We start from the raw sequence: 23,206 nt of genomic DNA on the forward strand, positions 1-23,206 counted from the left end.
AGACCCACAAAGTCACTAAGGAACATCTGAACGTGTTGTGGAGGGCTAATGAAAAAGGCTGGGTAACAAGACAATTGTTTATCAAGTGGATATAATTTGTTTTGGCATGACTGTGAAAAAGTATTTGGAAGAGAAGCGCCTCCCTATGAAATACCTACTGGTGCTGGACAATGCCCCTGCCCACCCTCCTTCCCTCCATGAAGATATTGCACCACAATATTCCTTCATCAAGATTCTCTATCTTCCACCAAACACCACCCCTCTCCTCCAGCCCATAGACCAGCAAGAGATTTTAAACTTCAAGAAGCTTTATACGAAATATATCTTCAAGAGATTTTTTGAAATCATCGAGAGCACAAACCTCACCCTTCGTCAATTTTGGAAGGAGCATTTTGATATTGTCATATGCCTCAAAAAATCGATCAAGCTTGGCAGGAGATTTCAAGGCGCACATTGAACTCTGCTTGGAGGAAGCTGTGGCCTGATGCCGTCTCCGCACAAGATTTCGAGGGCTTCCACGCAGACCAAATTGAAGACGATTCTGAAAATGTTGACGATCCTGAACCTGATGGTCAATCCGAACTTTCTGAAATCGTTACACTCGGGAAGTCCATGGGTCTGGAAGTTGAAGAGGCCGGCATCAATGAGCTCATCCAGGAGCAACAAGAGGAACTTAGGACGGATGACCCATTGAAAACGGTAGAAATTAAAGAGGGTCTAGATGGCTACTTTAAAATGGTGGATATCGTAGAACAGAGACACCCAAATTCTCACAGGTCGTGCGCTTGAATACTGTAATGAAGTTTGCCTGAGTTATTTCAGGAGAATTTTAAGAAGCAGGCAGAAACAAGATTCTTTGGATGCATATTTTAGTAAGAGGCCTTTGGTAGAAGCAGACCAAGCGCCAGCTAAGAAACGAAAGAAAAGTGGGTAAGTCTTATGTTTAAAATTTAGAAAATAGGAAATGTAAAGTAAAAAAAAAATAGAAAAAGGAAAACAAAAGAATTTCTATTTTAAGTTTATTGTAAAGTTAAGTGTTAATATTTCCTGCCATTTGTAGATGCGTTTCCTAAAATTAAGTGTTAATGTTTTCTGTCATTTATAAATCTGTTTTGTAAAGTTAAGTGTATACATTTTCTGCCACTTGTACATAAACGTTTTCCTCTGTTTTCATCCTCAGACATCGCCTCACTCCAAAGGTAACGTTTCACATTTCTGTTACTTTATTTTTACTCTTTGCTCTAATTAAACACTTCTTTTTCAAAGTATTAACCCATATATGCCCAGAAAAGATGAAGGTTCTTGAAATTAAATGATTTTCAGATATGATATAGGTTATGATGTTTCCATGCCATATATCAATGTTTGAGGAAGTTTTCTCAAGTATTCTTCAATTTATTGCAAAAAATTTACTGTTGTGCAAACGCATCCGTGGGCACACCATGCCTGTCCAATGTTGCGTATATGCAACACAGGACATTTTAAGCCTAAAAGATTTTTTTTTCTTATTTTATATGTAATTTTTTAAAAAAGAAATTGATGTAATTTTCAATAAATTACAAGAAGAATATACACATTTAGGATTACTTTCAAAGATGTCGTGGTAGATTTCCTTTATATTTGATGGAAACATAAAATATTCATTTATAAATAGAAAAGGACATTGTGAATTACATGTATAGTATTTGAATACAAAATTTAAAGCAAAATAAATGACAATGCAATTCAACAAAATAAAAAACGAAACACATTCTTCATTCAGCAATGTAAATTATCATCAACAAAGAAAGAAACAAACAAGCCTATTCTTATTGGGTATGATATGCAACAGAACATTTCAAATGCAATGGAACATCACACTTTCTGCAAATAAAAATTGTTTGGCTATGACAGTGTTTGCACCGTCTTCTACATTTAGGATCCCTTTCGATGATCTCATGGCTTATCTTATCAAAACGTTTCTCGGTATTCAGGGTGCTCATGCATAGTGACCTTAGTTTTCCTGGGGTTTTTGGTGGTTCTCCAAACTTTTTTAACCAACAGTGAACAACTGCTCTAGTAAATGTAAGCAAATCTTCATCATACCCACCTTTCTGAGCAAAAAGCCACGCATTGTTCATTGAGACATTGATTAGAAAACAAAGTATGGGAAAATACCATTTTTTACCTCTAATTGGAATGCGATAATGACAAATATTTTCCTCTGTTCTGTCAACACCACCCATGTTCTGGTTGTATATGTCAATCAAACGAGGGCAACCTATAGATACTTTCTTTTTTTCCTTTGCCGAGTATCGCTCAACTTTTTTCATGGGAAACGTTCCATGCTCATTGGAACCAATGCTGACTACTCCATTATCATTCCATCTGACAACTAGAATTTGAGAATCTCTATCTAAGAAGTGCTCTTCACTACCTCTTGGCAACTTTTCAAACGTCTTGTTGATAGTCAGTGGACATTTTTCTACTCTGTTGGCTCTTAGGGTACCTGTGGCACCATGACCTCTTCTTTTGATCTCTTCTAAGAGTTTTATTGAGGTGAAGAAGTTATCAAAATAAAGAGAAAATCTTATTCCCGGATATTCAGCTTGAAGTGTGTCAAGAATGTTTAGAACAACTTTTCCTCCTAATCCATATTCACTTGCATACACATTTGGATTATTTCCTTCATATTTTCCTTGGTGAAGGTCAAGAGTAAAGGCATAACCCAAAGGAGTGCAAGCTGCCCATGCTTTATAACCCCATCGTATGGGCTTTCCACGGATGAACTGTTTTGTTGGGTGTCTTCCAAAGTATGGAATCATGGACTTATCTACAGATATAGTGGATGGCCCAAAGACTTTACCATAGGAAAGATAGTTTTCATTTAGAATGTCCAAAAATGGGTGTACTTTGGCAAACTTATCGGCTGGATTCAGATCCGTATTATCTGCAGCATGGAAATACCTCATGATCTCTTCAAACCTATTCCGACGCATTGAACTGGATATAAGCTCATTATGAGTATCCAATTCCATTGACCAGTATAATCTGCGTCTTGATACAGAACAATAGCCTGATAGCAACAGAATTGCAACAAATGTTTTCATCTCATTACATGATAAAGAGAACTGATGGTTTCCATTTTGCGTTGCGTATTTCACAGTTTCAATAGTCAGAAGTTCTATGGCAGCAGTATCAAGAAAAAGTTCAAAAATTTCAGGTAGAGTTCATGGAAAATCAGCAGTAGATGGTCCGTAAAAAAGTTGACGTGAGTTGCTGTCTATTTGTTCCATATCCTTACTGCACCAGTGTCTCACTTTGCAATTTTTTTTGGAAGATTTCTTATTTCTACCTTCTGTTGAAGCTTCTCCACTAATAAGAGCCTGAGAAAATCATTTGAGCTCCAGGTAGGTTGTTTATGTCAACATCTTCCTCTTCTCCTGAATCTTCATCTGTTTGCCCCCCATTTTCTGGAGGAGAAATGTAGATGGATACATGGTTCTTTGTTTCAGCAACAATATTATCTTCATTTTCATCTTCTTCACTACTTGAAAGCCTTTCCAATTCCTCCAAAATTTCCACCAATGTCAGATTCCTACAACAGAAAACAGCTCAATCAGGCTCTCATGACCTCTGAGAAGTTTTTATGCAAATATTCTTTATATGTATATATATGTATATATATATATATATATATATATATATATATATATATATATATATATATATATATATATATATATATATATATATATATATATATATATATATATATATATATATATATATATATATATATATATATATATATATATATATATATATATGTGTGTGTGTGTGTGTGTGTACGTGCGCGTGCGTATGTATGTACTGTATATTTATGGTGATCCTTAGGCAAACATGAAAATATAACGCTTTTAAACGCAATATAATGGGGAAAATATATGTGGAATATTGAATATCAGTGAGACATGGGATGCCCAGTGTTGCGTGAACGCATCACAATAAAAATTAGATTTTCAGAATGTATTTTGAACATCAGAATACATGCTAAAACACAAACTTCAGAAATGCACTAATAAAGGAACAATCTGTTAATATGGGCATAATCTTATCTATAAGTAGGTTGCATTTCTCATACATAACCATTATTTCTCGAAGACATGGTAGACAAAAATTACACTGAATTTTAAATCACTGTACTGCACTTGTTTTACAGTTTGTTTCAGCAGTTCACCGTACATCCGTCTGTTACACTCTCTCTCCATCAACTGATGACAACGGAAAGATAGAACCGGTAAGCCTGTGGCATGCAAGTTGAAACTTGCAAACACAAGTTTAGTGTTACGCAAACGCATCACTGGGCATATATGGGTTAATGTTAATTTTTTTTATTAAATCATCAAAATACAGTACTTTTTATATATATAGTACTACTTAGTGGCACATATCCTTTTTATAATCACTTAATGTGGTGTTTTTCTAGGGTCTGGAACGAATTAGGCTATTTACATGTAAAAGGCGACTCACTACACGAAAAAGTCACATTACGAAAGCTCTTACGGAACCAATTAATTTTGTGTTGCGAGGCATCACTGTATATATATTCATATATATATTTTATATATATATATATATATATATATATATATATATATATATATATATATATCGGCCATCATTAATCCACTGCAGAACATAGGCCATAGACATGACCTTCCAATTGCACCTGTTTATAGTCTTTCTGTGCCAGTCCATGCCAGCAAACTTCCTTAGTTCATCAATCCATTATCTTCTCTTCCTTCCTCTGCTTCTTTCACAATCTCAAGGGACCCATTCTGTTACTCTCAATGTCCATCTATTGTCTGTAATTCTCATTTTATGTCCTGCCCATGTCCATTTCTTTTTCTTACAAGTTGTTCGAATATCCTCTACTTTAATTTGCTCTTGTATCCATGTTGCTCTTTCTCTGTCTGTTAGTATTATTCCCATCATCATTCTTTCCACTACTATTTGAGTTGTAACTAGCTTATGTTCTAAGGATTTAGTAAGGCTCCAAGTTTCTGATGCATAAATTAATACAGGTAGGACCATTTCATTATATACTTTTCATTTTAGAGAAGGTGACATTTTACATTTCATAATCTCAATTTGTTTACCAAATGCTCTCCATCCCACGCTTATCCTTCTATTAATTTCAGTCTCATGTCCTAGGGAAACACTTAATGCCAGTCCAAAGTACGTATATTTACTTATAATCTCAAGACGTTCATCCATAACTCTCATTTGTTGTCTGTCTGCAATGATGTTATTGACATTATCTTAGTTTTACTCATATTCATTTTCTGTCTTACATTTGTGCTTTCTCTGTTCAAATCTTCTCACATCCTTTGTAATTCCTCCCATGATTCACTAACCACAGCTTTGCCATCTGCAAATCCAAAGTTATTGAGTTATTCCCCCATTAATATTAATTCCTACAATTGCCCAATCCTAATTCTTTAAAACTTCTTCTGAACATGCTGCAAATAATTTAGGAGATATGGGGTCTCCTGTCTGACTCCTCTCTTAATCAGAATTTCTCCCTATCTTTATGTAGTTTTAGGGTTGCTGTACTTCCTGTATAGATATCTTCAAGTGTTCTAACATAAGAATCTTCTATTCTTTTTTTTTGATAGGCTTTCATTACTATTGATGTTTTGACAGAATCAAATGCTTTCTCATAGTCTATAAATGCCATACATGGTGGTTTGTCATACTTTGTTGATTTTTCCATTAGCTGGTTAATTATCTAGTCTTGGGTTATGCCATAGCCTCTGTACCATGGCCTTCCACTATCTTAATTAGAGTTCTCTTGCTTACGAGTACACTTGGGCATACTATTCTATCTTATTTCTCTTCATATTGTTTGTTTTGAAGTTCTTGAAGTCTATATATGAAAGATGTAATTTGATGATGTTGCTGTTCTTATATTTTATTTCAATTGTTTTTTATTTCTCTTGAACAGTAGTTCATTTATTTCCTTATTTCCTTTCTCATTGATCTATTTTTCCCTGTTGGAGCCCTTGGGCTATAGCATCTTGCTTTTCCAACTAGGGTTATAGCTTGGCTTATAATAATAATATGGTTGATTAAAATCTAGCCGTCTTTCTATTCGCCCTAATATGATCTTTGGAAATATTTTTATATATTACAAAGAGTAAACTTATTGGGCGGTAATTTTTAAGGTCTTTTATGTTTTCCCTTTTCATGAATTAGTATAATGACAAAGGTTTTCGAAGTTGTAGGTGTAGAGCATTCTTTCAGACATCGGTGTAGAATTTAGCCAGTTTACTTTTACAAAATCTTCTCCATTTATAATTAAATCAATTATTACGCCATCATCTTCTGCTGCTTTTCCTTTTAATGCTTTCTTTACTTCTCCTACTGTTAACTTTGGTACCGGCTCAGGTGTTTCATTATTTCTATTGGTGAAGTTATTTCGACAGTCATTTCTATTTTGAGCTTTTAATTCAATACTTCTCCATTCATCTACTTCACGCTTCTTAGTCCTCAACCATGTATGCCTGGGTCTTACAACTCTTCTAGTATCTTGTGGAGCCCAGTTAAACATTTGGTGAACTAATCTCTCTTGGGGAGTGCAAAGAGCATTGCCCAAACCATCTTCATCTAACCCCTCATCATGATCTCAACGACATATGGCCCTCGGGTAATCTCTTATAGTTTCATTTCTAAGCCTATCCTGCCATTTAACTCCCAATATCCTTCTGAGGGCTTTGTTCTCAAATCTACTAGAGATTGTTTCATTGTCATACCATGACGCACGTCCATATAGTAACACCGCTCTCACTAAACTGATATATAGTCTGATTTTTATATGTAATTCCAGGTGATTTGGTTGCCAAATTTTACTTAACATAGCCATTGTCTGATTTACTTTTACAATATTTCACTGAACTCTAATTCTAAATACCATGTATTGGAGATCATAGTTCCTAAATACTGTACTTTAATGATTATACCTCATTAATCCTTTCTCCTTCCAATGATACTTCTTCTTCCATTGCATACTTCGTTCTCATCATCTCTGTCTTTCTTCTATTTATCTTGAGCCCAAACTCCTGTAATATTTCATGCATTCTGGTAAGCAAGCATTGTAAATCCTGTGGTGCTCTGCCCATAAGGACAGCATCATCAGCATACTCTTGGTCAGCTAATTTCCTATCACCAATCCAGTCCAATCCTTCTCCACCATCTTTGACTGTTCTATGCATTACAAAATCCATGAGGAGGATAAACAACCCAGGTGACAACATATTCCCATGGAGTATTCTGCTGTTCACTAGAAATTTATTTGATAAGACTCCATTAACATGAACTTTGCACTTGCTATGTTCATGAACAGACTTAATTGAATTCACATATTTAAGAGGAATTCCATAGTAACGCAGGACTCTCCTAAAAATTGGCAGGTCTCTTTAGGATAAGTATACTATATATTTCCATAATAACTTACTTAAGTGTTATGCCTCTGTAATTATTGCAATCAGTCATGTCTCCCTTTCTTGCCATGTACACCAACACTCCTAACTCCCATTCATCAGGTTTTGCCTCTTCATACCACATTCTACAAAATAATCTTGTAAGTATTCTGGGATTCACTTAATTTTTGGCCAGTATCATCTCAGCAATTATTCCATCATATTTAAGGGTTTTCTATCTCTTGAGTTTTTTAATTATAGCTTCGACTTTAAACACACTGAATTCTTTCATGGGCACATCAAGGTCTTCATCAGCTTCAATATATCAATCAAATTATTCCCTTTGTATCTCCTATTTATAACCTCACTAAAGTGATCCCTCCAACATTGTCTTTCTTCATCTTCTGTTGTTGTAACAGATCCATCTCTTTTTTATGCGTATACTGCATGCTTAGCCACTTATACAAGTATAACCGTTGGCAAACCGCCTAGCACGGTAAACCCCTTATGGTTAGAGGACTAAATTCCTTTGTTAAGGGCATGTACTTGTAGAAGCAAAAGAAAATGAGCAAATTATAAAAATTTTCCAATTTTACAGATACGGACTAAACCAGGTTTCTGGAGAAGCAACATGAACATCATGTGAGATTCAGAAAAATAAATATCTCGTTATTTTCCTTTTGCAATTGAAATAGAGCCTGATGTATAAAATCTGCAAAATGATATTTTCATAATAAAATAAATTTTTGAACATACTTACCCGGTAGTTATATATATAGCTATACGTCCCTGACGTCCGGCAGAAATTTCAAAACTCGCGGCAATCGCAGATTGAGTAACCAGGTGTACCACCTGTGCGCCCTCTAGCGAGGTACCTGGAACCATTCCATGATTCCTCAGATCTTCCATGCCCATAGGTCTCTAAAGGGGAGGGGGGATTAAATTATATATACCTACCGGGTAAGTATGTTCAAAATTTTATTTTATTATGAAAATATCATTTTTAGACATCTGACTTACCTGGTAGTTATATATATAGCTGATTGACACCCTTCGTGGAGGGTCAGAGACAGCCAACATTATTGGAATTTTACTTATGAGTTAATAAACAAGCTTAACGGTTCGTACCTGATAAGGAAGCTGACTTTAAATAATTCTTTCATTATGTCCGCTTTCCTTATGAGATCCAGCGATCCACCCAGGGGGCTGAAGACCTCTAGGAGCTGTCAAACCAGTCTAAAAACGTCTATATGACAGGACCTCCTCCAATACCCTTGTTCTGGGCGCTCTCAAGGCATAAATTGACCACCTAACTAAAATCAATGATTGTGGAAGACTGTCACAATCTCCACGAACAACCATAAAAATACAAAAGTTCCAAGAGAAGAAAAGGGTATTAGGATTATGGGAATGTAGTGGTGGATCCTTCCCCCACTACTGCACTCGCTGCTACTAATGGTCCCAGAGTGAAGCAGTCCTCATAAAGTCTGAAAACGTTTCAAAAAATGTGAAGCGAACACAGATTTACTCCTCCAAAAGGTTGTGTCCATAATGCTCTGCAACGATCTATTCTGCTTGAAGGCCACCAAAGTTGCTACAGCTCTAACTTCATGCGTCTTGACTTTTAAAAGCTTGAGGTCTGCCTCACTGCAATCTGCATGAACCTTTCTTATTAAGAGCCTGATGAAGAATGAAAGTGAATTCTTCGACCTCTGTAATGAGGGCTTCTAGACCGAGCACCAAAGAGCTTCAGACTTGCCTCACAACTCTTTCATTCAGTCCAGGTAGAACTTCAGGGCTCTTACTGGACACATGACCCTTCTCCAACTCCTCGCCAACCACATCCAAAAGGTTTGGAAACTCAAAAGCCATGGGCCAAGGTTGAGAAGGGCGTTTATTCTTGGCGAGAAAGCCTAACTGCAATGAGCCGATAGCTTTGTTATCTCGAAAAAACCAACATTTTAACTAAAAGCATGAATCCCACCGACTCTTTTAACTGTCGCCAGACTGACCAAAAATAGAGTCTTCATCGTGAGGTCCTTAAATGAAGCTGAATGCAAGGGCTCAAACCTGTCACTCATAATGAACTTCAGGACTATATCCAGATTCCAAGCTGGTGAATCCTGGTGCTATTGCTTTGATGTTTCAAAGGATTTGAGAAGTTCCTGTAGGTCTCTAACATTATAAAGGTCCAAGTGTTGTTCCTGAATACGGTAGCTAACATACTCTTGTATCCCTTGATGGTAGAGGATGAAAAAAATTGCATTTCCTTTGAAGATATAACAGGAAATCAGCAATCTGAGTTGTAGAGGTACTGGACGAGGAAACAGAGTTGACTCTGCACCACTCTCTAAAAACCTCCCACTTGGATTGGTAAACCTTGATAGTAGAAGTCCTCCTTGCTCTTGCAATAGCCCTAGCTGCCTCCTTCGAAAAGCCTCTAGCTCTTGTGAGTTTTTCGATAATCTGTAGACAGTTAGATGAAGAGCTTGGAGACTGTTGATGGTACCTTTCCAAGTGGGGTTGTTCGAGTAGAACTACTCTTAATGAAAGGCTTCTTGGAGTGCCTACCATCTATTCCAGTACCTCTGTGAACCACTCTCGAGGGTCAAAAGTGAGCCACTAGAGTCAATCTGGTCCCTTCGTGTGACCCAAACTTTTGCATCACTTTGTAATGAATTTTGAACGGTGGAAATGCGTACACGTCCATGTCATGAGCTGATTGACGCTCGACGTCGCGTTCTGCTTGATGCTTGACGTCGCAGCCCGCTTGATGCTCGACGTCACGTCTTGTTGGATGCTTGACGTCACGTCCTGCTGGACGCTCGACGTCACGTCCTGCTGGACGCTCGACGTCACGTCCTGCTGGACGCTCGACGTCACGTCCTGCTGGACGCTCGACGTCACGTCCTGCTGGACGCTCGACGTCATGTCCTGCTGGACGCTCGACGTCACGTCCTGCTGGACGCTCGACGTCACGTCCTGCTGGACGCTCGACGTCACGTTTTAGCTGGACGCTCGACATCACGTCCTGCTGGACGCTCGATGTCACGTTAGCTGGACGCTCGACATCACGTCTGGCTGCTTGACTCCTTTGGGTTAAAGCGGCTGAAACGCGACATTTAACGGGGGAGTTGTAAAGACATTTGTCGTCAAGAACCTCTCGACTAGGGAAAAGGGAAAAACAGTATTACCCTGGATATTCTTGGATTGCATCCAGTCTCCCATCATCCTCAAAGCTCTTTAGATGATCGAGACAGCACCATCTTTGTAAACAGAGACTCCTTCGACACCTTCCCTAGCGTAAACTCTGAAGGCGGGGAACGAGGAGCAGCAGGCACAAAATAATTTGGAAACTCTTCAGAAAAAACTCTCATGAGTTTCTATAAGTCAACCGAAGGATGAAGTATCTTAGGATCTTCTCCTACGAGAATTCCTATAAAAGATAAATAGGGGAAAGGAGATCATTGATCCCTAATTCCTACAAGTCTCTAACCGAGGTAGAGACGTCTTGTTTCCTAGGAGTCAACTCCTTAAGGTCCTGAATTCTGGCCTCAATGGGTCCAAGATCATTACTTACTTTTACTTACTTATAGGGGTTTATTTCTCGCCCTCCATCAGACACTAAGAGTTTGTTCTGGCAGGCCTTGGTGTGTGAAAATAATTTCTTTCCAGTTAATATTTTTCTCTGTATTTTTTTATAGCGCCTGGCGTAACGATGTTCCAACGCTAGACACTCACGGTCATTATGATCGGAACTAAGACGTTCGCGATCTCAACGTTCGGCTCGACTGGCGTAATCACGACGTCCGAGTCTTGATGCTCGACGTAACGTCTAACCGCTTGACGTTCGGCGTCACGTCTAACTGTTTGATGCTCGGTGTCATGCTTGACACTCGACGTCAAGTCCTACTGCTGGACGCTTGACGCCATGCAACTGCTTGACGCTCGGCGTCACGTCTAACTGCTTGACACTCGACGTCAAGTCCAACTGCTGGACGCTTGACGCCATGGAACTGCTTGACGCTCAGCATCACGTCTAACTGCTTGACACTCGACGTCAAGTCAAACTGCTGGATGCTAGACGTCATGCAACTGCTTGACGCTCGGCGCCACGTGACTCTCTGAACAATGACATTTGCGATTTAGACGCTCGGAACTATGCTTGACACTCGGCGTCACGTCCAACTGCTTGACGCTCGACGTCACGTAACTGCTTGACACTCGACATCAAGTCCAACTGCTGGACGCTTGCCGCCATGCAACTGCTTGTAGCTTGGCGCCACGTGACTCTCGGAACAATGACGCTCGCGATTCAGACGCTCGGAACTAAGACATTCACGTCTAGAATGTTCGTTCATCCAACAAGAGAGACAAAGAAGTTGCACTCAGGTTCAAACATTGTGTCAAACTCTTACAGCAGCGTTAGCAGCTTGCCGTCCAATGCTCTGACGCTCGGTGTTAAGTGATATAACTTCCACCTACTCGACGCTTGGCATGATGTAGTCCATTCCTTAACGCTCGGCGTCCTTCTTGACGCTAGGGTTAAGGTGTAAAGAATCTAAACGCTCGGCATCATGACGAGCAACTCTCTTCTTGTCCAACAGGAAAATACGTAAGACGCCAGCCCTGTCTGTGAGCTGAGTCAACCGACGGCGAAGATAACACTTTTACCTCACCTTTCCCACGGCGAGGGCGAGCATTCTGGGAAGCGTTAACAGGAACGCCTCTCGTTTCCTTTTGCTGATAGACATTCCTTCTCCCAGGGGTTGGCGAGCTTGGAAGAGGTCTAAAGCTAGGATAACGACAGGGTCGAGCAGACGCATCCTCCACTGACTGATTAAATTCACTGCACTAATTTAGCACTGAAAATTGCACTTTTTATACTCTTTCACATAAGACCATAATTAGACCTGCCCGCGGCGAGATATAATACTCTTCCGCCAAGGGCTTGAATGAGAATGCAATAGGTTATCTGATTAATATTAGAATTCCCAATATAAAAAAAAAAAATAAAAATAAATAACGATACAAAGTAATTTGTGAGACTGTATCGATTTTCAAGAGAACTACGTAGTGTAAATTTAACAGTACGCTAGTTTTATTTAATCTCTGAAAATAGACCGATGATTATCTAAAGAAAGTATACTAATAGGACAAATATTTTCTTAAAACTATATATTCCTTTTATCTTATAAAAACTTAAATACTTTTGGTTTGTAAGTTAGTGTTCACTTATCATTCTTTGCATAGAAAAAGAAAAGAATTTGCAAGTCATACTACGTAGTCTACGTAATATGTTTGGGAAGTCATAGTGTTGGCGGAGTGTTTTTCTTCCGCCATCATGTTTTTAAGAGTAGGTTCGTTATTTTTACAGTAGGTGGAAAAAACTACCCCTTTCAAGTTAAAACATAGCGATAATAATCCAACCACTAACTCAGTCAAAATAAAACCAAATGAGCGAAAGCCAACAGTATATTGTACATCACCAAGATAACTGCAATATACAGGTTACAGCGAATGAAAGATCTAGCGATGTTGCCGGCGTGAGTGGCAGGGAAGATCTGAGGAATCATGGAATGGTTCCAGGTACCTCGCTAGAGGGCGCACAGGTGGTACACCTGGCTACCCAATCTGCGATTGCCGCGAGATTTGAAATTTCTGCTGGACGTCAGGGACGTATAGCTATATATATAACTACCTGTACCAGGTAAGTCAGATGTTTAAAAATCTGATTTAATTACTTTGTAGAATATTGAATGAATTACATGATGCTTTGCATATCCATCCAATTATTCTTGTTTAATAAATAAAGCATAAAATAGGAAATAAAATTTGTTGTATTCGTATTCTACTTAGGTGGCCATATGGTCACCATATATATCTTGTGTTTTAATAATGGAATTTATATTTTCTAACTTTCTGAACTGTAAATACTCAAAAATGAAAAAAAAAAATCAATTCCCAGGAGATGAAGAGTAAAGAGAACATTGTCTGAAAGCAGAAATGGGATAAGTTCTCTTACAACAAGAATATGACAGCATTCTAATTATGACTCATTCCAGTTTTAGCCTGACAATAGAATTCAATTAACTCTAAACTCTTTATAAAATAATTTGCCTCTTACAAATGATATGTAACTTATTTACCTGCCTCGGCCTCTCATGCGGCCTTTACTCCATTCGTAATCATATGCTGGATTAAACTCAGGATCATCTGCTGTTATTCCTTGATCTTCTGGTAACAGATGATCTCCCATAGGGTCATCTTCTATATCATCAATTAATTCAGGTTTAATCTGAATATTTAAATCTTCTTCTTCGGATGCTGGATCTAGTTCCATGACACCTGATTTAAAGGAAATCTGGATTAATTACAGTTAAAATAATTAAGATCTGAGTTATATAACTTGCCATTATACCAAAATGACTTGTTCAAAATAAGGAGCCATTAAATATGGAGTTTTTATGATTAAACAAAGTCTTGTGAATACTTACCTGGCAGTCATATATACATAGCTAATAATCTCTACTTTCGGCAGAATTTTTCTAAACGAGGCAACCGCCTTGTGGTGGTTGGGTGGTTACACCCGTTAAAGGGTGGTACGAGGAATCATTCCCGTTTTCTAACTTCAGTTCATCTATGCCCGACCTGTTCCTGAGGGGAGGTGGGTGGGCCTTCGAATGTATATATAACTTCCAGGTAAGTACTATATTCACAAAACTTTGTTTTATCATAAAACTCCATTTTTATGAATAGAACTTACCTGGCAGTTATATATACATAGCTGATTAACACACTTGGAGGAGGGTGATAGAGTGTAAACATCGTTGGGGAAACAACCAAAAGAGTTGTAGGATAAAAAACACCTTGATTCCTCACCTGCTAAGGTAGCTGACTTCAAAGGTTCCTGCCTCTTGAGTCGCTTTCCCTTAGGAGTGTCAGCCAGGATGTGACCTGCCGTGCTGAAAACACTCAATCGAGTCTGTCAACGGGGTGAGACCAACAATCTGACTAGACTTCAGGACTACCTATTGCCCAATATTAAAAACTGCAACCTTACAAAAACCAACCACCTAACCTTTGCAAAGTAGATATAAATTATCTAACTAGACTGAGGTGACTGTACAGAAGTCGACGTCCTCAGACAACCATTAAAAACACCAACCCACACACAGGTATACAAAACTAAGGTTGAGGGGAGGTAGTAACTTCTTTGCCTAATACAGAAGCCGTAGCCACGTATGGGCCCAAGGTAAAGCATTTCTCATAATCCACTCTCACCTCTCTGAGGTAATGAGAGGCGTAATGAGAGGCGAACACAGAGTTGCTCTTCCAGAATGTCGCATCCATAATTTGTCTGACCGACATGTTCTGGCGGTGAGCAAGCGAGGTCGCAATGGCTCTCACTTCGTGAGCCTGCACTTTTAAAAGGCCGAAATGTTCCTCCTCACACAAGAGATGCGCTTTTCTTATAACTTCCCTCAGGAAAAAGGACAAAGCGTTCTTGGAAAGGGGCTTCTGAGGATCTTTCACAGAACACCACAAGGAGCTAGAAGAGCCTCTCACATTTTTTGTGCGAGACAAGTAGGCCTTGAGGGCTCATACTGGACAGAGGAGCCTTTCTTGCTCTTAACCCACTAGGTTAGTCAAGTTAGGAACCTCAAAGGTCCTTGGCCAGGGCTTTGAAGGGTTCTCGTTCTTGGCGAGGAAGTCTATTCTTAAGGCACAAACTGTACCCTTTCAGATTGAAGCCTACCTGCTTTTCAATTGCGCTTCTCTTATAACTTCCCTCAGGAAAAAGGACAAAGCGTTCTTGGAAAGGGGCTTCTGAGGATCTTTCACAGAACACCACAAGGAGCTAGAACAGCCTCTTACATTTTTTGTGCGAGACAAGTAGGCCTTGAGGGCTCATACTGGACAGAGGAGCCTTTCTTGCTCTTGACCCACTAGGTTAGTCAAGTTAGGAACCTCAAAGGTCCTTGGCCAGGGCTTTGAAGGGTTCTCGTTCTTGGCGAGGAAGTCTATTCTTAAGGCACAAACTGCCCCATTCAGATTGAAGCCTACCTGCTTTTCAATTGCATGGACTTCAATGACTCTTTTAGCTGTTGCTAAGGCCAAAAGGAAGAGGGTTTTCTTCGTAACCTCCCTAAGAGGAGCTTGTGAGATGGGCTCAAATCTCTTGATGCACAGAAATTTAAGAACCACATCAAGGTTCCAAGAAGGGGGCTTTAACTGGACCTGTTTGGTTGGCTCAAAAGACTTCAAGAGGTCATGTAAGTCCTTATCGTGAGACAAGTCCAAGCCTCTATGCCGACAGACTAAAGCGAGCATGCTTTCGTACCCTTTGATTGTGGACACAGCTAGCTTAGCGTCCTGCCTGAGGTACAACAAGAAATCAGCAATCTGGCTCACAGAGGTAGTGGATGAGGATATCTTGTGCTTCCTACACCAAGCTCTAAAAGTCTCCCAATTGGACTGGTAGACCCTCTGTGAAGAGACCCTCCTCGCTCTGGCGATAGCTTTCGCAGCTTGCGCTGAAAATCCTCTCAATCTGACGAGCTTCTCGATAGTCTGAAGGCAGTCAGATTGAGAGCGAGGGGGTTTTGATGATACCTCTCGAAGTGGGGTTGTCTGAGCAGCTTTGGAATAGCAGGAAGGCTTCTTGGAAAGTCCATCAACAAGTCCACTACCTCCGTGAACCATTCCCTCATCGGCCAGAAAGGAGCTACCAGGATCATTCGTCCCGAATCGAGGAGAGCGAATTTCCTGACTACCAGATTGATGATCTTGAACGGGGGAAAGGCATATGTGTCCATCCCCGTCCAATCCATCAAAAAGGCGTCCACCGCTATTGCCTCCTTGTCCGGAACCAGGGAGCAATAGTTGGGGATCCTCTTGGTTAAGTTGGAGGCGAAAAGATCGATGAGGGGTCTCCCCCACAGCCTCCAGAGACTCTGACAGACATGTTGGTTGAGGGTCCATTCTGTGGGAAGGACCTGCCCTTTCCTGCTGAGCATGTCCGCCCTCACATTTCTCTGTCCCTGTACAAACCTCGTCAGCAGATCTATCTTGTTTTCCTTCGCCCAAAGAAGGAGCTCCCTTGCTGTTTCGAACAGAGACAGAGAGTGAGTCCCCCCTTGCTTTCTGATGTAAGCAAGAGCTGTGGTGTTGTCTGAGTTGACCTCCACAATCTTCCCAGACACCGAGTCTTTGAAGGCCTTTAGCCCCAGAAAAATGGCCATCAGCTCCTTGTTGTTGATGTGCCATTCCAGCTGATTTCCTTCCCAATAGCCTGAGACCTCCTTGCTTCCTAGTGTTGCCCCCAAACCTGACTCCGATGCATCTGAAAACAACACTAGGTCTGGGTTCTTCTTGTGTAAGGAGATCCCTTCCCCTAACAAGGCTGGATCCAGCCACCACTTCAGAAGATTCTTGACTTCTGCTGGAATGGGGAAGGAAAAGGAGTCTTTCTGTGTCTTCCTGTTCCATGTTTTCAAAAGAAAGTGCTGTAGAGGCCTTAGGTCGAGTCTCCCCAGAGAGACAAACTGCTCGAGGGGAGGATAGAGTCCCCAGCAAACTCATCCACTCCTTCGCTGAGCACCTCTTCTTGTCCAGGAAACTTCTGACTTTTTCAAGACACTTGGTCTGCCTTTCCTGTGAGGGAGAAGCCCGAAAAAGAACTGAATTCAGAACTATCCCCAAATAGAGAATAGTCTGATTCGGCTTGATCTGAGACTTCTCCCTGTTGATGACCAGGCCTAGATCTTGAGCCATCATAAAAGTCTTTCGTAAATCCTCCAGACATTTCTCCCTCGATCGTGAACGAATCAGCCAATCGTCCAGATAAAAGGATATCCTTATTTCCTCTTGATGCAGCCAGCCTGACACATTTGCCATTATCCTGGTGAAGACTTGAGGAGCCGTGCTGAGACCGAAGCAAAGAGCTCTGAATTGGAAGCACTTGCCCTGCATTACAAATCTCAGGTACTTCCTTGAAGTCGGATGGATGGGGACGTGGAAATACGCGTCCTGCAAATCGAGGGACACCATCCAGTCCCCTGGACATACTGATGCCAGCACAGACTGAGTCGTCTCCATGGAGAACTTTGTCTTCTCCACAAAGACGTTGAGAGAACTGACATCCAGGACGGGTCTCCATCCGCCCGAGTTCTTGGGGACTAGAAACAGGTGATTGTAAAAGCCTGGGGAGGATAGATCCCGAACCGGTTCTATCGCTCCCTTGTCTAGCATTTGGTCGACTTGGTCTATTAGGGCCTTCTGTTTCCCCAGATCTGTGTACTGGGCTACTAAGGCCAGCGGAGCATCTGCGAGAGGAGCTTTCTTCAGAAAGGGGATCTTGTATCCTTCCTTGATGACTGAGAGGGACCAAGTGTCTGCCCCTCTCCTCTTCCAAGACTGCCAAAAACCTGACAGTCTTGCGCCCACTGTCTGGAGGAGACGAACTTCATTTTCTGGAGAGAGCTCTGAACGAACCCCTGTTTGATCTTGGTCCTGACTCTTGCCTTCTTCCTCTCAAATCTGGTCTTGAAGTAGTCCTGCCCCAAAAAGGGCTGCTGGAATTTCTTTTCCTCTCGCTTCGAAGAAGGAGTGGTTGCCAAGGGCTTACAAGCTGACCGAGATAATAGGTCTTGGGTGGCTTTTTGAGCCAGCAAAAGCGTAATGTCTTTAACCAGGGACTCGGGAAAAAGATGTTGAGACGGGGGCGTAAAGAAGCTCAGACTTCTGCGCAATGGTAACAGACCTTGAAGTAAAAGAGCAAAGCAGCGCCCTCTTCTTTATGATCCCAGCTGAGAACAGCGCAGCCAACTCATTCGCCCCATCTCTGAGGGCCTTGTCCATACACGACATAATACTGGTAAGGTCCCGAGTTCCTTCCATCTGGTCAGTTTTCCTTGCCAGAGTCCCTAGCGACCAGTCTAGAAAACTAAAAACCTCAAAGGCTCTAAAAATACCTTTGACGAGATGATCCAGCTCCGACATCGACCACATGACCTTGGCTGAGCTGAGAGCATGCCTTCTAGCTGAGTCCACTAAGCCAGAGAAGTCACCCTTGGAGGAGGAAGCCACTCCCAGACCCAAAGGTTCCCCAGTTTCATACCACATACCAGCTTTTGAAGCAAGACGAGCTGGTGGAAACGAGAAGGAAGTCTTAACTGCTTGTCTCCGCTCCTTCATCCAGTCATCAATCTTCGCAAGAGCCTTCTTTGCGGAAATCGACAGCTTCATCTTGATGAAGGCCGACTGTTTCTTGGCCTACTTTCTGTTAAATTGGGATTGAGGAGATTGCAAGGCAGCAGGTTTGAATTCCTCTCCAAAAAGTTCAAGAAGGGAGCGAGAGAGAACTTGTAATCTCCGGCAGCGTCGGCAGGTTTATCATCGTCATCAGAGACCTCCTCGAGGTCCTGATCCACATCTGCAACATCCTTTGAACGAGAAGAAGGCTCCTTAGAATCCGACAAAGGCAAATCAAAGGAATCGTCCTGCAAAAGATGGCTTGCGTCCTGGCGCCCAGCACTAGAAGAGTCCTTGAGACGAGAGGCAGTATCGTCCTGAGGAAGCAGGCTGGTATTGTCCTGGCATTGAGAATGAAAGGCAGTATCGTCCTGGCGTCGTGAGCGAGAGGCGGTATCGTCCTGGAGTCGTGAACAAGAGGCGGTATCGTCCTGGCGTCGTGAACGAGAGGCGGTATCGTCCTGGCGTCGTGAACGAGGGGCGGTATAGTCCTAGCGTCGTGAACGAGAGGCGGTATCGTCCTGGCGTCGTGAACGAGAGGCGGTATCGTCCTGGCGTCGTGAACGAGAGGCGGTATCGTCCTGGCGTCGTGAACGAGAGGCGGTATCGTCCTGGCGTCGTGAACGAGAGGCGGTATCGTCCTGGCGTCATGAACGGGAGGCGGTATCGTCCTGGCATCGAGAACGAGAGGCGGTATCGTCCTGGCATCGACAACAAGAGATAGTATCGTCCTGATTTCGAGAACGAGAGACCGTATTGTCCTGGTATCGAGAAGAAGTATCGCCTTGCGAAAGCGCACAGTCATCGCCCTGGCGCCGAGTGAGAGAAGTTTTCTTTGGAGAAGGACTCCGTTCTCTCTTAGAAGTAGATTTCGTAAAAAGTTGTTCCTGCATGACAGACATAAAGGATTTAGCAACATCAGCTGGGTCTTGCGGTCCCGAAGGGGAGGGTTAACAATAACACTCGTAGAAGGGGAAGGATCTTTGGCTGTAAAATCCTGATTTGCAGGCTTAGGCTTCGTCCTTTTCACAGGCACGGAGTCGAAATCGTCCTCCAACAGACAAGGTTCATAGCTGCTAGAACCGGGAGAGAAAGAACGAGACAGTTCGTCGTGGTTCTATCTCCTCTTTGTAGGTCTTGACGCTTCAAACTTCCATTTACGTCTGGGAGAATTCGGAGAAGAAATTAACACATCCGACACGTCTTTTCCGTGACAGTCAAGAACAGCCTGGGAATCGGCAACAGGACTGTCTGAGGCGACGGCTGACTGAGGGTACGTACCTCTCACCCCCTTTTGGTTGTCGACGTACCTTCTCCCTTGTTCCTGGGAGCTTGGTAGAGGTCTAGGCCTAGGGTAATGACAGGTTCAGTCAGTCGCCACCTCCACTGCACTTACACAAGCACTTTCACTATTCTTACCTTTATAGCCCGCAAGCTGTTCTTTAATGGCCTTCAACTCGGCAGCCAAACTAGCTTACCGAGGGTCATCCGCAGATATGGATCCTGTAGGAAGGGCAGGAGTTACTAACTCAAGGGAAGGATCAACTTCCAAAGAGGAATTAATTATAGGTTCAAAAGATAAATCTACACTAAGTTCGTCTTCCTTTCCACTAACAGACTTAGATTTTGACCTAGAAGCTCTCCTAACTCTATTGAGCTCTAGTTTACGCACATAGCGCTTCATAATCAACCAATCCTTTTCATCCAAACCCTTACATTCCCCGCACCTATTATTAAGGACACATTCAAAACCCCTACAATTCAAACACACTGTGTGAGGGTCTACCGCCATTTTCGGTAGTCTCACCTTACATTCTTCATTCGCACAGACACGGAATTGAATTTTATCACTCATAATGATAACAGCAAAAAAGCAAAGAACTAACAAAATCACAATTGCCAAAACCCCAAATCAGTGTACTTCACCAAATAGCAGACTGGTACAGCAAAAACAGGGAAAGCGAAGAAAAACTCTTAATGACGGACCAACGTGTTAGCGATCCGCCCGGCAGAGATGAACTGAAGTCAGAAAACTGGAATGATTCCTCGTACCACCCTTTAACGGGTGTAACCACCCAACCACCACAAGGCGGTTGCCTCGTTTAGAAAAATTCTGCCAAAAGTAGAGATTATTAGCTATGTATATATAACTGCGAGGTAAGTTCTATTCATAAAATCTAAATTTAGCATTCTCATGAAAGAATGATTCAGACAGGAAAATTTTCCCAGCTTCCTCATCAATAAAAGTTTTACTCCTGTACTTTAAATATAGTACTATGAATTTTTTAAGTAATTTGTATTTTTTCTAGCTATAAAAATCTGAGTCATTTGGGCTTACTCTGAAGTCGCTTTGCAACGAACAGAAAAAGAAAAGAAAAAGTGCATATCTAGCAACCATGTACTGTGTGGTTATGAGATGTACCTTCACACTGGGTGAGCGCGTACTAGCCTTGGTGAGATTGGGCCATCCTTCTCATGGTCAAGAGATGACTTGGATGAAGCAGGATATAAGGATAAATTAATCAGGTTTGTATAGCTAGGAAATATAGAAAAATTTGAAGTTTGTTCCTACGCAGATAGAAACCCTTCGTCATTTATATAGGAATTCTTCCTTTAGTGGAAGGAAGTCTCCATGCTTGTCTAACCGTTACCCAGAAATAAAATCACACAACATTCAAACCAGCTTGTGAAGAGTCAAGACTGGAATGTCAGCCTAAACTAACAAGTCAATAAACTGACAAAACGGATTTTGAGCGAAGCGAAAAATCTATTTTTGGGCTCAGGCCATGTTGTCCTGATGGAAGTTCCTTTAAAGTAGCTTCCTAGGGTATATTTGACTACAGTGATATTCCCAGAGAAATTTTCCTTAAGGTATCCAGAATTCTAACTCCTGGGGCGAATATCCCTAACTTTTATATCTACAGAAATCTGGATGCAAGGGATCTCAGGTTGAGGCTGGGGTAGGACAGCTTCCGCACCCGCCTTAGGGAACAGAAAGGCGCGCATCCGTTCATTCGGAAGGTAAGGTCCCGTGGCATTCTTTTGAAAGCCACAAACCCATCTGCGCAGCTTACTTCGTGCTTAATCCCTTGACTCCGCTGTCTTGGGGTCATCAAAAACCTCAGTAACCAAGGCCTCACAAACATTACAGTCCTGGGGGTCCCAGTACTTCAGAGGTCCCTTGGAGATGGAGCAGAGAGAATGAGCCCTGCATTCTTCATGGCCACAGAAGTCCCTGCTCCTCACGTTGCAAAAGACTCTAAGGCACTTGGGATGATCCTCCTGTAAAGAGAGGAAAAATAAATGAGTACGAGATTGTTCATCTCACCTGACAAACTATATAAAATATTATTATTAATATTTTTGCATATAGCTTAGGATAGACAAGCTAGAAAGGAATTAGGAAAGACGCATACTTGTTTCCTGTTCAGCCAATTGCTGCAACCTACCCCATAATTAAAACCTAGAGTTTTCCTATTTAGGAAACCCAGAGGAAGAATTCTAACCTGTAAGGATAGATAAGTGTAACTTAACACTGACTTTCCAAAGGTTTTAATAATGTGGGTAAATAGTAACTGATCACCTATCACTCTATCAGTATGTTGGAAGAAACCTTTTCTTTCCATATCTAATTGGTCTCAACAATAGACTGTGCAAGGATACACAGGGTATGTTGGAAAATGACTACTGTATAATTTATACTATAGTTTTCTGTCTGCTGTATGATCTATACTGCAAATATACTGGCTACAGTATAATCATATACTATAGTTTTAGCCGGCATGTTACCGGCTAGGCTAGCACCTGGTGGCACAGTCCAGCAAGCGAGACGGCACACCGGTCCAGCTGGCGCCTTGCTGGCTGGGGTAGTGGCCGGTGGCATCGACCCGGTAGGTTAGTTAGTACCCGGCGGCACTGGCCGATAGAGAAGTAAGGAGTGAAGGGTACCTTATTAAATGTGTATTAACAATAAATAAGGGTGTAAGTACTTAATCTTACTGCCTTCCTCCAGAAGGAGGGTTCAAATGGAAGGGGGAGAATGTATCATTCAGGCTTCCACCCAAACACAAACCATTGCCGGTCACTGCCGGCCACTGGTATGTGGATGGCAGTCCAAGAGAGGAATGAAGAACACTCTACAGTATAGGGGTCTCCCACCAGCAGCTGGCCCAGCTTTTCCAGGAGCCTGAAGTCCACAAGGGAAGGCTGAGCGACTAAGTAGCTGCATGTAGGAGCCCCGGCCGGCCCCACAACCCGCCGGCAAGCAGTGAGATTGTAGGACGACGGCCAAAGGGTTGCGATAGCTAGCCCATCACTAAAAGACAGATGGGGTAGGGAAAAGGGTCCTGTATGAGGTGTGGAAGGAGCCGGCTGGGTTGCCGGTCCTACCACACTATGAAGAAACTCAATATCGGCGCCGTCCTAGGCAGCAAAAGAATATCTATTCTCCAACCTAGGGTCTGCCAATATAGTTCAGTGCCGGCGCC

General features: G+C 41.7%; 1 protein-coding gene across 1 annotated transcript in view; it reads right to left on the minus strand.

Moving 5' to 3' along the window:
- LOC137645461 (myoneurin-like) overlaps window positions 1-23,206 on the minus strand; it is a 153,451-nt gene that overhangs the window by 89,966 nt on the left and 40,279 nt on the right. Inside the window, exon 4 of the mRNA XM_068378266.1 lies at window positions 13,613-13,811. Coding sequence (XP_068234367.1) covers window positions 13,613-13,811 — 199 coding nt within the window. The remainder of the gene's footprint in view (window positions 1-13,612; window positions 13,812-23,206) is intronic.

This window comes from Palaemon carinicauda, chromosome 8, assembly GCF_036898095.1.
Source record: "Palaemon carinicauda isolate YSFRI2023 chromosome 8, ASM3689809v2, whole genome shotgun sequence".
NCBI classification, from domain to species: domain Eukaryota; kingdom Metazoa; phylum Arthropoda; class Malacostraca; order Decapoda; family Palaemonidae; genus Palaemon; species Palaemon carinicauda.